General features: G+C 51.0%; 2 protein-coding genes across 3 annotated transcripts in view; both read left to right on the forward strand.

The window, feature by feature from the left end:
- Positions 1 to 92: 92 nt before the first annotated feature.
- LOC311362415 (lateral signaling target protein 2 homolog) lies at positions 93 to 8783 on the forward strand. Of its 2 annotated transcripts, XM_084482245.1 has the most exons (13): positions 94 to 1640; positions 1952 to 2089; positions 2542 to 2744; positions 3088 to 3177; positions 3264 to 3353; positions 3461 to 3562; positions 3699 to 5264; positions 5533 to 5628; positions 6316 to 6479; positions 6711 to 6827; positions 7004 to 7105; positions 7334 to 7437; positions 7988 to 8783. In XM_084482245.1, the coding sequence occupies exons 1-13, from the start codon at positions 1575 to 1577 to the stop codon at positions 8117 to 8119; spliced, it is 2970 nt and encodes a 989-aa protein (XP_084338371.1). In that variant the 5' UTR covers positions 94 to 1574; the 3' UTR covers positions 8120 to 8783. The 2 variants fall into 2 exon arrangements, with proteins under 2 accessions (XP_084338372.1, XP_084338371.1); XM_084482246.1 differs by lacking the exon at positions 5533 to 5628 and having other exon boundaries at positions 93 to 1640.
- Positions 8784 to 10664: 1881 nt separating this feature from the next.
- Positions 10665 to 12500, forward strand: part of LOC311362418 (fibroblast growth factor receptor-like 1) — a 28788-nt gene continuing 26952 nt past the window's right edge. The window contains exons 1-2 of the mRNA XM_084482249.1: positions 10665 to 10905; positions 11424 to 11519. Coding sequence (XP_084338375.1) covers positions 10884 to 10905; positions 11424 to 11519 — 118 coding nt within the window. The 5' untranslated portion in view covers positions 10665 to 10883. The remainder of the gene's footprint in view (positions 10906 to 11423; positions 11520 to 12500) is intronic.

The raw sequence follows: 12500 nt of genomic DNA on the forward strand, positions 1-12500 counted from the left end.
GTTGAATGTCTTGGCCAGCGAGCAGTTTGCCTGATAAGGTGAGATAAGGAGGACTTGTTTGGAGGCATGGACCAGGGGTTGTCAGAGCAACATGCCTGGGCTCTGACGAGTGGACCGCCGCCCGACGTGTGTCACCTGTTATTGTGAGGTGGCTGAGCAGGACGCTAATGGAGATTTTAATACGGGAAGCGTCACACCTCCTTACTGAACGCTGGTGCAGTGTGTACAGTGTGTACTGTTTTCTAGGCTGAAGAGCATGAGGCGGCAGGGGGACTGAATAAGCGATGCATGGATGCTGGGTTGCTGGGTTCAGCCAGCATGACGCCCACCCCCCCCCACCGCACAGCCCACTGGGGGGAGTCACTTAATAAGGCCAGCACTTGATCCCCAATTATCCTCTCTCGCTCTCTCCACTTAACCTCCATTCCACCCTCCTGCTATCTATTCTCTCATCTCTCTCATTCTTCCTCCACATAACCTCTCTGTTCCCTCCATCTCTCTCTTCCTCAACATAACCTCTCGGTTCCCTTCATCTCTCCCTCTCTCTTCCTCAACATAACCTCTCTGTTCCCTCCATCTCTCTCTCTCTCTCTCTCGCTCTCTCTCTCTCTCGCTCTCTCTCTCCTGCCACATAACCTCTCTGTTCTCTCCATCTCTTTCTCCACATAACCTCTGTTCTCCCCATCTCTCTCTCTCCTGCCACATAACCTCTCTGTTCTCTCCATCTCTGTTTCTCCACATAACCTCTGTTCTCCCCATCTCTATCTTCCTCCTCATAACCTCTCTGTTCTCTCCATCCCTCTGTCTTTCTCCAGAGCCATTGGTGCTTCATTATCCTGCCGTATCATGTTGGCCGGCGTTATGAGCTCGATGCTGAAGCTCTCGAGACACTCGAGGTTCTGCAGCGACCGGAGCACCCTGATGGCGGGGCAATATCCTTCGGGCCTGGGCAGTGACTCTTACAGATGGTACCGGCGTCTCCTGACCGGGAGCGGTGACATTTAGCACCGTATCCCCTTGAAGGTCCTGGCAGGCGCTTTAAGCAGGACGCACCCTGCGTGCCTCAACACTCACCCACCACCTTGAACCTCACGAGAATAGAAGGCCAAGTGTTCTCATGCCAAAGAGGCCCACCCGAACCATGCTGCCATCACGCCCTATTCACGGCGCTGGCTGGCAGTCCTGTCCTTCCCAAGCGACGGATCAGAAGGAGTCTGTTGAAAGGATCACGCTCGATGGCCTTCAGACACGCGAGTGGAGGAGTTGGCAGCACGGTCGTCAGCCTAAAGATTGTATAAAAAATTTTGTTGGCCGCAAATGCATCACGCGTATGATGCAAATGTTACCAATTAGCTCCCGCAGGACGGCTGAAGGCTGATGTGCTGTGTCACCTCGTGTGAGTCTGGAACAGTGGAAGGAACAGGCGGTACTTTTTGCGGTGGGGTGGGGGTGCTTCATGCACTGCACATCGCCACAGAGGAGCCAATAGCTGGGCTTTGGGTCTCTGGACGAGCAGAGAACAACACGGCTCTATATCTGATGACAATCCAGTATGCAGACAGCTGCAACGCTCGATGGAAGAGCTCACTGTGATTCATTGTTATGGCTGTTGTGCACATGCCATGCCCCAGGATAGCTTAGTAAGCATGTTGTTAACGCAGTAGATCCTGCACGTTTTGATTGTCTTTTTAAATTAAATGTGATTAATCAATTGATTCCACATAGAATATTCCAGTGGAAAGATGATAAGATGCGGATAAGGTGGTTTCAAAGTGACCTAGTAGCGATAAAAACAGGAACAATGAAACAAAACATGGGAAATATATACTATATATATCTACTATATACTATACATATCATCATCCTGTTTCCAGTCACTCACACTGAAAGGCATCTCTGCTCAGTTCATTCTAGTTTATCCAATTCTGTCTCCTGCCTCTCTCGTCTGCAGGACAACGTGTTGAACATCATCAACCAGATCATGGATGAGTGTATTCCCAACGACCGGGCCAACCGAGACTTCAGCGTCAAGTTCCCGGAGGAGATCCGCCATGACAACCTGGCAGGGCAGCTGTGGTTTGGGGCCGAGGTACCGTATTCCCCCTAGTATTAGCTCACGCAGCCAGGAAAAACAGATCCAAACAAACAAGCAGCCTCGGGTTAACCCCCCCCCCATGTACATTCCACTCACGACTCAAGACATGCTTCTGATGTATGCTCCATCCAGATCACTCAGGTCCTCTGGTACTGGCCTTTCAGTTGTTCCCCAGGTGAGGACAGGGACCTATGTGGAGGTGGCATTTAGTGTCTGTGGTCCTCGCCTCTGGAACAGCCTGCCGGAGGAGCTGATCACAATCCGTGAACACCTTTAAAAAGAAACCTTAAGACATATATATTCAGCTCAGCATTGTGTTGTTAAGCACTGTGCATTGCAATTTTGCACGAAAGGCGCTGTATAAATAAACTTTGATTTGAGTGCCTCCCACTCCGAGTCTCTTAACCCTTGGTCTGTCGTCCTCCCCGGCGTGTTCCTCTCCCCAGTGCCTGGCCGCGGGCTCCATCATCATGAACCGGGAGATCGAGAGCATGGCCATGAGGCCCCTGGCCAAGGACCTGACCCGGAGCCTGGAGGAGGTGCGCAGCATCACCAGAGACCAGGCCCTGCGGGACCTCAACCTCTACACAGACCGCATGAGGGACGCGCTCCGCCACTTTGATAGCCTCTTTGCTGAGTTTGAACTCAGGTAACCGGCTGCATTTTTTTTTAACATATTTTCCTTCCATTTCCCCCCTCATTGTAAGTAAATATCTCACAGCACCAGACTTTTTCCATGTCGTTAGCCTCATAGCATAATTGCCGTAGTCCTATTTTGGCCAAATTGTGATATCTAACCAAGCCAAGCAGAGTGCTTTTTTACATTCAATAATCTCTACCTGCCTAAGTCAGCTATTTGACTTTTAACCTAGCATTTTAACCTTAAAATATAACTTAGGCAATTATGCTATGAGGCTATGCATTTTCTTTTACCTGCAGACTACATTAGCGTTTTATTGACATTCTCTTCCTCCCGATTCTTCTGTTGCCAGCTACGTGTCCGCCATGGTGCCTGTAAAGTCCCCCAAGGAATACGACGTCCAGCAGGAGGTCATCGTTCTCTTCTGTGAGACAGTGGAGAGGTGAGTTCCCCGAGGAGACCGGCTCCGTGTCGTAATGTCTGCAGATGTCCATGTCCGTTTCTGAAGCTGCTTGATGTTTCCCCCAGGGCGCTGAAGCTGGGCTATCTCACACAAGACATGATCGACGACTATGAGCCCGCACTTATGTTTACAATCCCCAGACTGGCCATCGTGTGGTAAGTGTGTTCCTGACCCTTAACCCCCTGGGCCTAGCCTGCCCTGCCCGACCCTGCATGTCTCTAAGGGGGTGTAAACATTGTCTCTCCCTCTGGCCTCTCTGCAGCGGTCTGGTCGTCTACTCTGAAGGTCCTCTCAACCTTGAACGCAAATCAGAAGACATGTCTGAGCTCTTCCGTCCCTTCCGCACTTTAATGAAGAAAATCAGGTACGGGGCATGTTGTTGTGAGGGAGACACGGAGAGCCAGCCCTGCACCAACCTCCCCGTCTGAGTAATGACTCAGACGGCCCCCGGGCCCAGAGCGGTGATATTAATGGTATGGGTTTTTGTGCTTGCTTTGCAGAGATCTGCTCCAGACCCTCTCGGAGGAAGAGCTGCTGACCCTGGAGAAGAATCTGTGCATCTCTCAGGATGGGGAATTCTCCCCGGACCAGGCCCCCACTCCCTGCATTGTGGCCACCCCCGCCCCTGCCCCCGAGCGCCACTCCCCCTGCAGCCCCACGGGAGACGCCGTCAGCAGGGAGCCGGAGACGCAGGGGCTGCTGCAGCAGCTGGCCCCGCTGGTCTCCGTCAGCCAGGAGGAGGAGGAGGAGGGGGTGGCATCAGCGGCGGTGGAGAAGGGCTGGGAGGAGGCGGAGACGGAGCCGGAGGAGCACCGGGAGGGGGAGGTGGCTTGCGAGGAGGCGGAGGAGGCGGAGCTGGCCTGCTCCATGCAGTACGACGAGGAGGAGCTGGAGCAGCTCAACATGATGGTGCACCGCGTGGGAGACGAGATGTCCACCCTGCTGTCGCCTCCCAGCCAGGGCAACTCCCCCGCCCACCTGCCCCGCCCCGCCGAGGCCGGGGGCTCCAGCGGGGCATCCAGCACGGACAACTCCCCGCGGCGGCTCCCCAGGGGGCGCCTGCGGACGGGCCTCTACGTGGAGGACGAGGACCGGGTGTTCTTCATGGAGGACCTGGACGCGGCCGGCGAGAGCGTGGCCGGCATGTCCAAGGACCCCCGGGGCCGCCTGGCCTCGCCCGCCAGAGCCACAGAGCCGCACGGCAGTCCCGTGCAGCGCAAAGCCCCCCTCCGGCCGCACCCGGCCCGGAACGGCTGGCCCTCCCCCGGGGCCCCGTCGGAGGAGGCGTGCCTTCGGAGGAGTCCCCGTTGCCCCGGCCCCAAGCGGTCCCCGTGCACCACGGCCCCAGGCTCCGAGCCCCTGCCTTACACCAACGGCTGGGAGGTGGCGCTGGAGGGCTCCGCCCCCGAGACCGCCGAGGCCATCGCCAACCGCATGGGCGGCATGAAGCTGTCGGCCACGGTCATCTTCAACCCCCGCTCGCCCAGCCTCACGGAGCTGGCGGTGGACAAGCTGCTGCTGCCCCGCGGGCCCGCCCCCGAGGCTGAGCCCTGCGGCCCCCTGGTGGCCACGCACTGCCTGCTCAACTCCTGCGTGTGCTGCGGCAGCTGTGACGACGGCCACGATGACGCCGCCGCCCAGAGCGGGGGCTTCGGCCTCAGCCTGGCCCTGGGATTGGACAGACGCCGCAAGGCCCCGCCCCCTGCCACGGTCATCCAGGCGTCGGCGTGTCGCCTGGGCCCCCCCGGCCCCGAGCTCTCCGGCAAGGAGGAGCCCACCCAGCCGACGCCTCCGTCCTCTCGCTGCTCCTCCTCCCCCCTGCCTGAGGGGGAGGAGGAGGGGGAGGACGGGGGGGGGGCCCTGCTGTGTGAGACCTGCCTGATAGTAGCGGCCGGGGGGCCTAGGCCCCAGACTCAGGACAGCAGCACCAGTAGGGCCTCCCCCTGCCCCCACCAGAGGACTGGGAGGACGCAGCAGGCCGGCGGGGGGCCTGAGAGGGAGAGGGGGAAGCTGGGGTGCAAGGACTCTGAGCGCAGCGCCAAGGAGGAGAGGAAAAAGAGCGGCAGGTGAGCTTATGACCTCAGTGATTGATCCATAGGTTTAGCTCCCCAGCCTCTGCTCGGTCATTAACCTCCCCTTTCAATGTTTGATTTTGACCACGTTTGGTCCTCTTATGTTGTTCTGTTGCATTAATGCCACGCTACCTCAATTTTGTTCTCCTCCTCCTCTTGCCATCACCTCATGTCTCCATAATCTTTAATGTCACCATGACCCCCGTTGGTTTGAATGGGTCCTGTAATACTTTTGGTTTCTTTTATTTTCCCCTTTTTCTAGTTTGCAGAATTCTCCACTCAGCTCTGTGTCAAGTAGTGACTGTGAAAGTGTGTCTGTCACCACATGTAGTCTTTCAAGCAGTGCATCCGCTCCCAGGTAACCACCTCCTCGTGTGTGTGTGTGTGCGTGTGTGTGTGTGCTTACCCTGGCCATCTTCTGAGTATTACGATCACATCTAGTCGTCATTAACATGGAACCTGCAGTGCAACTGAAGCCAATGCTTGGCCTCATATCTGTTCTCCATATCTGTTCCACTGTGTGCTGCAGGCAAATCCTCACACCTCCCCGTTCATTTGCTGTGTTGTTGTAGCATGTATCTTGTTACTTAACGTATAATACTCAGCAGAGGATTCCTGCCAACCTGGGTGTGCAGAAGCCTACTTCTTTAACTCACAGTTTAGAGTCACTGAGTCTCTATCCAGAGAAACGCATAGCAGAAGCCAGCAGACTAGATGAGCAATATGAAACGGGAAGCAATTTTCCCTTCATAGGCTTATTAATATTCGGATGAGATTCCTTCTCCAGGAGGCATGGAGCTTTTATCTGTTTGGAGGCGGAGGCGGTAATCTTGCGACCTGTAGCAGGAACCCATTAGAAGGTCAGAGAAAGGTTTACTGTGGAAGAGGGAAGACGTCTCAGTTTGAGCCCATTACTTTAGCTATAACGTTGGCTTTCATGTTTCAGATCTGCTGTGGTGGAAACTCACTCAACGGGCCGTGCTGTTGGTACTGTAGTGACATAACGTTCCTTTGTCCCCCGCTCCCTACCTGCGCCCCCATCCAGCCCCATCAGCAGTCTGACCACCAGCTCCGGAATGTCCGAAGACTTTGACCATCAGGAGATCCAGCTGGCACTGCAGGCTGCCAAGATGGCTGCCAGGTCCAAGATCCGATCCCGCTTCCACAGCAGCAGTGACCTCATCCACCGCCTCTTTGTTTGCATATCTGGTATGTCGGTCTCTCTCTCTTCTCTCTCGCTCTCGCCCACCTCTCTCTCTGCTCTATCCTTCTGCTCTCTCTGTATGTGTGTCTCTTTGTCTGTCTCTGCCTGACTTGTGTCTGTCTTTGTCTGTCTCTGTGTGTCTCTGTGTCTCTCTGTCTGTGTGTCTGTCTCTCTGTCCTTCTGTCTGTGACTGTCCGTCTCAAAAAAAATGTGTGCTGTGCTCCTCTGACACACAGGTGTGGCCGACCAGCTGCAGACGAACTACGCCAGCGACCTGCGCAGCATCCTGAAGACACTGTTCGAAGTCATGGCAACCAAGTCGGAGCTGGGAGACAACGATAAAGAGAAGAAAGGTAAGGGGAAACAGGCATGGTGTCACTCACTGTCTCTCTGTCTGTCTGTCTCTCTCTGTCTGTCTGTCTGTCTGTCTGTGTGTCTCCCCTTCCCTCGCTCCATGTCCTCTACTGCAGCATCCCAGCGTGTTTAATATCATGAACCTAGTGTTTCTAATGTTGTCCGCCCTCATCAGTCCCTGGTCTACGCAGTGCAGCACTGGAGGACTGTGCCCTCTGTCAGGAGACCATCACCTCCTCGGAGCTCGCTGCCAAGGCCCGCGACGGACAGTTCGAAGGTCAGCAGCTCAGGCCATCACACACACACACACACACACACACACACACACACACACACACACACACACACACACACACACACACACACACACACACACACACACACACACACACACACACACAGGCCAAACACAGGCCAAACACAAAGGAAGAGCTGGCCTCTCTCCTTGTATCAGTTGGACGTCTCCCGCTCTCCGGTGGTAAAGTCTGCTCCTCTGCCCCCACAGACCCTCCAGACTGGGTCCCAGACGAGGCGTGCAACTCCTGCATCACCTGCAAGGCCCCATTCACCGTCATCCGCAGGAAGCACCACTGCCGGAGCTGCGGGAAGGTACATCTCTCTCTATCTCTTCTCTCTCTTGCTGTCTCTCTCTGTCTCTCTTGCTCTCGCTCTCCCTCTCTCTTGCTCTCTCTCCCTCCCTCGTGTCTGATGTGTTCATCAACACCAGGACGGGCCCTGACTCCTCATCCTGTGCTATTTGGAGTGCCGCTGAGTGCCACCAGGTGGGCGGGCGTGAGTCACAGAGTGTGCAGGAAACACGTGGGTGAGTCCGTCATGTGACGTTGGCGTGTGAGGACTTACTTGTGCCACACGTGTAGACGGGGGAGGGAGACGATGCCTTCACGCTACACCGGGATATGGTGATTGGATATGTATGTGATTGGATTCAAGTCGGATGCATTTAAATATAATTTAGCATCAGACAGCGCTGCCATGGAGATTGCTGTATTGAAGCACATGACTGACTGACTGTGTGTGTGTGTGTGTGTGTGTGTGTGTGTGTGTGTGTGTGTGTGTGTGTGTGTGTGTGTGTGTGTGTGTGTGTGTGTGTGTGTGTGTGTGTGTGTGTGTGTGTGTGTGTGTGTGTGTGTGCTTTCAGATCTTCTGCTCCCGTTGCTCTGCCCATTCCGCCCCTCTGCCGCGCTATGGCCAGGTGAAGCCGGTCAGGGTCTGCACACACTGCTACATCTTCCACGTCACCCCCTTCTACAGCGACAAGACCGCCGTCTGAGGGACCACACACACACACACACACACGCACCTAGACTAAACGCAAGCATATGCAAGGGTTCAAGCCCCGCCCCCTTCCTGCCCCAGGCTGTGTACAAAGCGAACGCCCCCGAACCACCAGTGGCCCCTCGCAGGCCTTGCGCTCGGCTCGGGAAAATGCCCCCCATGGAGGAGACATAGAAAGAGAGAGAAGGAGGCGGGACTTCTATGCAAGCAGTCTGTGACTTGTTTGTTATTGTATATTTGGAGATGCTGCTTCCTGAAAGGAAACCAAAGGGATTGACTGATGCGCTCCTCACCCACCACTCCTCCCCCCCCCAACTCAACACCTCCTGCCCCCCCCCCCCAACCCACCACTCCCCCCTCCTCCCCAGATGCTCCTCTATGGGGCGGTGTAAAGACAAAGGGAGAGTGAACTAACAGGCAATAATATCAGCTTTTGTACGCATTCTGCAGTGGCGTTCTGCAGCACGAGACGGCGAGACACGCCGCTAACAGAGCCTCTGTTTTGGTTGCTTTTGGCAAGAACCAAAGGCCTTGTGACACTTTTCTTATGCTTCAGCGGGCTTCCCACGTTTGTGCCAGAGCTCCCACGAGACTCGGATAACTCAAAAGAATGTAAATCATGAAAACGTGTAAATAAAGGATCACTCTGTCAATAACAACACTGTCATCACTCAATGCCGCCCACTTGGTCTGAAGTCATCCCCACCGTGCTGGTCCAAGGGCAAAAAAACCTGCTTTTATATATTAAGAAAATACCTTTTCTGCTTCTACTGGCAATGAATGTGTAAAACTGTATAGGATTGTGAAAAGGTTCTTGATCAGTGGACAGTTATTGAAAGATAAGCTAATGATTATGGGCTGTGCCCAGTGATTTGATAGTTACACCATGGCGTGTCTGTTTGCAGTTCATTTATTTGTTCTGCCGGCTCCATTGTAAAGTAAGATTGATGTAAGCGATCGGTCATCACTGTCATCACGGTCATTCCCGGATGGTGGAGAAATGACCTCTGTTCACTGAACAGCGCCCTCGTGTGGACGGTATACGAGGAATCAGTGGCCTTCTCGGGTGCCTGTCTAGATGACGTCACAGGCCCGCTGTTACCTTTTTTTTTCTCGATTCTTAACGTGCAATATTACGCTAATAAATTACGCAGTCAAACCGGTGTTATATAGATTGTAGTTGTTGACATTTTTTTCTTAAAAAGCCATTATTTGTTTACACTTGTTTTAATTTGTTTGCTCCTTGACACGGTTATTTGTGGGTAATAATTATGATTAACCTAACTACCTTATTAATAATTGAATCTTTCCATTATTATGGACGGTAATGATATTATATTGTTTGTCCTGCAGACGGAGCTTGATATGTCAATTAGCAAATAGGGTTTACACGCTATTACAATATCTCCATTGTGCATTCCTCAGGCATAACAATGTCCCTATTCTATTCCAATTGTTTAATTTAAATCGTTTTTAAATAATGAACATCGTTTTTTGTCATTTTTATAAAGAACAAAATTAACGTATGAATACTTTTCTGGAAAGATAAAATCATTCTGTAGGCCTAACTTTTAGGATGGAATAGTCTAATATTTAAGAGCTTGGACTTATTTTGTAAAAAAAAAATGCTTATGTTAAAAAAAATGTTGCGCTCTGTAAAATAAAAAAACAAACAAATGCTGTTATATAGTTTTAAATGCTATGTACATTAAAATAAATGACATTTCCTGATAAAAAACAATTGTCTTTGTTGTAATCAGTCAAACTGCTGTTATTTTCTGGTGATAACATCCATAACATAAACCATCCATTATAATATGTAACGTTATTTACATTTAAAATCTAGTTTACAGTAAATAACTGACCCATTTAGTTAGTTATATGTATTCTTATTTTCTGGTATATTAAGGTACTTTGAGGTTCGCACCGACGTCTAGCTCTTTGCTGCATTATATGTATTATGTCTGTCTATTTGGTCCCATGTAGGGCTTAGATTGTCCAATCACAGTGTTGGTGTTTATATGGAGCAGCCTTTATGTAATCTCTAGTTCCCCACTGGGGGGCAGCAAGTACTCAAACACTGACACGTCACGGATATAAATGTCATCAGTAATAATCCCATAATTCTAATGTAGGCCTATTTAATGCCATTGAATCATGTATTGAACAACCATACAGGTTTACACACTCTTGACACTCTTTTGCTTTTCAAACCCAGGCTTGTTGAACGTCAGCACACCAACGTGTTGTGCAGGGGCATGATACACAAATTATAATTAATAGCATTCACTTTTTGACGTTTTCGAAAAATTCTCAATATTTTCTTCCATCTCACAGGGACATAGGCCTATATGGTCAGCAGCCAATAAGTCATGTTTGTGAGACAGAAAGAGTTAATATGTTGACAAATGAGTTCAAGCTGGCCTCTGATTGGCTAGAAGTTGAGCGCTGGGGTGGACGAGCGCCTCGGCGGTGGGGCCGTGGAGTCACTGGTTTGACTGTGGAGTCACTGTGTAGATGTAGTTAGAGTCACTGGTGGATGTAGTTAGAGTCACTGGTGGATGTAGTGGACCGCACATAGCCAACTAGTCCGGTCTTTGAATTGAAAGTTGGCCTGCGTCTGAGGTCTCCTCTGGGTTTTCCGTGGTTTTCTCCGGACATGTACGGTTCCTCTCGGGTCTTCAGTCCCGTTACTTCGCAGACCGAATGAGCGCGTTGGTCTGAGAGAGCGATGGAAAGTCGACCACTCTAGTGGATCCATGGACTCTCCGCGGACTCGGGGTAAATATGTTCGTTTAAAAGTTCCTTTAAAGTCCAACGTCAGAATTCTGAGCTGTTAGCGTGATAAAGCCCTGTGTGTTTGATAAGTATGTCGTTTTATTTATTCGTCCGTGTGTCTAGGGTAGGCTAATGTCCTGGCTAGCTGTAGGCAGTGTTAATTGTCACAAAACCTAAAGGCACGTTTTTAATAAGCATTGCCTTCCCCATAACTTTGAAAAAAGTGATGATTTTGGTGGAGAATATGGGACGAATATTATGCTAACTTCTCTTCTGAGTAATTCAATATTAGCTAATTAAATTGTAATATAATTGTGTCTATGCTTTGAACTGTACCTAAAAAAATAAAAAAATAAATTGAATCAATTTCACTTTCATAAGCATGTACATGTAAATGTAAATGTTCATAAGCAATAACCTTAATTGCCTTAATTCACCCTGGTTGCCCGTCTCCGGTCATTCTCTGCCCGCTGTGTGCTGTAGTATATTTAAAGTGTAGTCTTCTACCATGTGTTTTCCAGACCTGGGGAAGTTGAATTTGTCTTCAGTGAGAATGGGGATCCTGCAGATACTACTTCTCATCTTTGAGGCTGTGTTGTTGACTGACTGCGCAAGAGGTAAGAGAGAGACAACCCTTTAATGAAACCTTTAGCCTTTGCTGCCTGTTCTCCCCTTCAGTATTTTCCTTTCCGAGACTATTTTGGTTGTTTTAAGCTTGGATTTAATACGGGATTCCTGTTTGGGCTAAGTTAATTTGACAGGCTGTGGTTTATTGTGTACCATACACAAAGAAAATCTCAGTTGACTTTTTCACACTAAGAACGAGCTGCAGGAAAAACTACAAAAAGCTACTCGAAACAGATCCCAAAGTCAACAGTGGGGAAGTCGACATTGGGCCAACCCAAACCCCTCTTTCACTCATTCCCCTTCAGTGTGTGTGTGTGTGTGTGTGTGTGTGTGTGTGTGTGTATGTGCCTGTGTGATTGTGTGTTCACTTCAGCTAAGCCAAACACACACATCCATCAGCTTCACGGGGTGAGAAAGCTCAAGTCGATGTTGGGAGTCTAATTGCAAAGGACTTGGCCTATGGACTATCACTTCTACGCGTTTGTGTGTGTGTGTGTGTGTGTGTGTGTGTGTGTGTGTGTGTGTGTGTGTGCGTGTGTGCATGAGGCCTGAGACAGACTTAAGAAGCTTTGCAGCATTGATTTGTCAGCGTTTGTTCTGTGTACGAAGACGATAACCCCAAAGCGTTAAGCGATCACGAACCATGTTCCCTTCTGTGATCTCATCCAACCGAACAAAGTCTGATGTTCGATGCTGGGCTCCGGAGCCGCGTGGTTCGGCCGCCAAGGGACATGTTTTCAAAACAAACCTCAGGCTTAGAGAAGGAAAAAAAACAGAAAACGAAAAGCAACGCAGAATTCTCCAGTGTGAAAAACTCAAGCGTCTCAATTACCCGCCCCTCCTTAGTCGGCATCTGATCCGTACAATACCAGCATGTGGCCATCAGGGCAGGGGGGGGGGGGTGGCTGGCGGCAGTTTAGAGAGAGAGATTAAATCACCAGAACCCGGAGACAATGCCTCATTCAGCGGCG

Source organism: Micromesistius poutassou (assembly GCF_964030765.1).
Source record: "Micromesistius poutassou genome assembly, chromosome: 17".
Lineage (NCBI taxonomy): Eukaryota > Metazoa > Chordata > Actinopteri > Gadiformes > Gadidae > Micromesistius > Micromesistius poutassou.

What these genes read in the sequence shown, in the direction of transcription:
- LOC311362415 (XM_084482245.1), top strand. Translation starts at nt 1,575, where the DNA reads ATGGAAGAGCTCACTGTGATTCATTGTTATGGCTGTTGTGCACATGCC. An exon ending in TTTGCTGAGTTTGAACTCAG is followed by an intron (nt 2,745 to 3,087) that starts GTAACCGGCTGC and finishes TTCTGTTGCCAG; the next exon opens with CTACGTGTCCGCCATGGTGC. An exon ending in ACTGCCGGAGCTGCGGGAAG is followed by an intron (nt 7,438 to 7,987) that starts GTACATCTCTCT and finishes GTGTGCTTTCAG; the next exon opens with ATCTTCTGCTCCCGTTGCTC.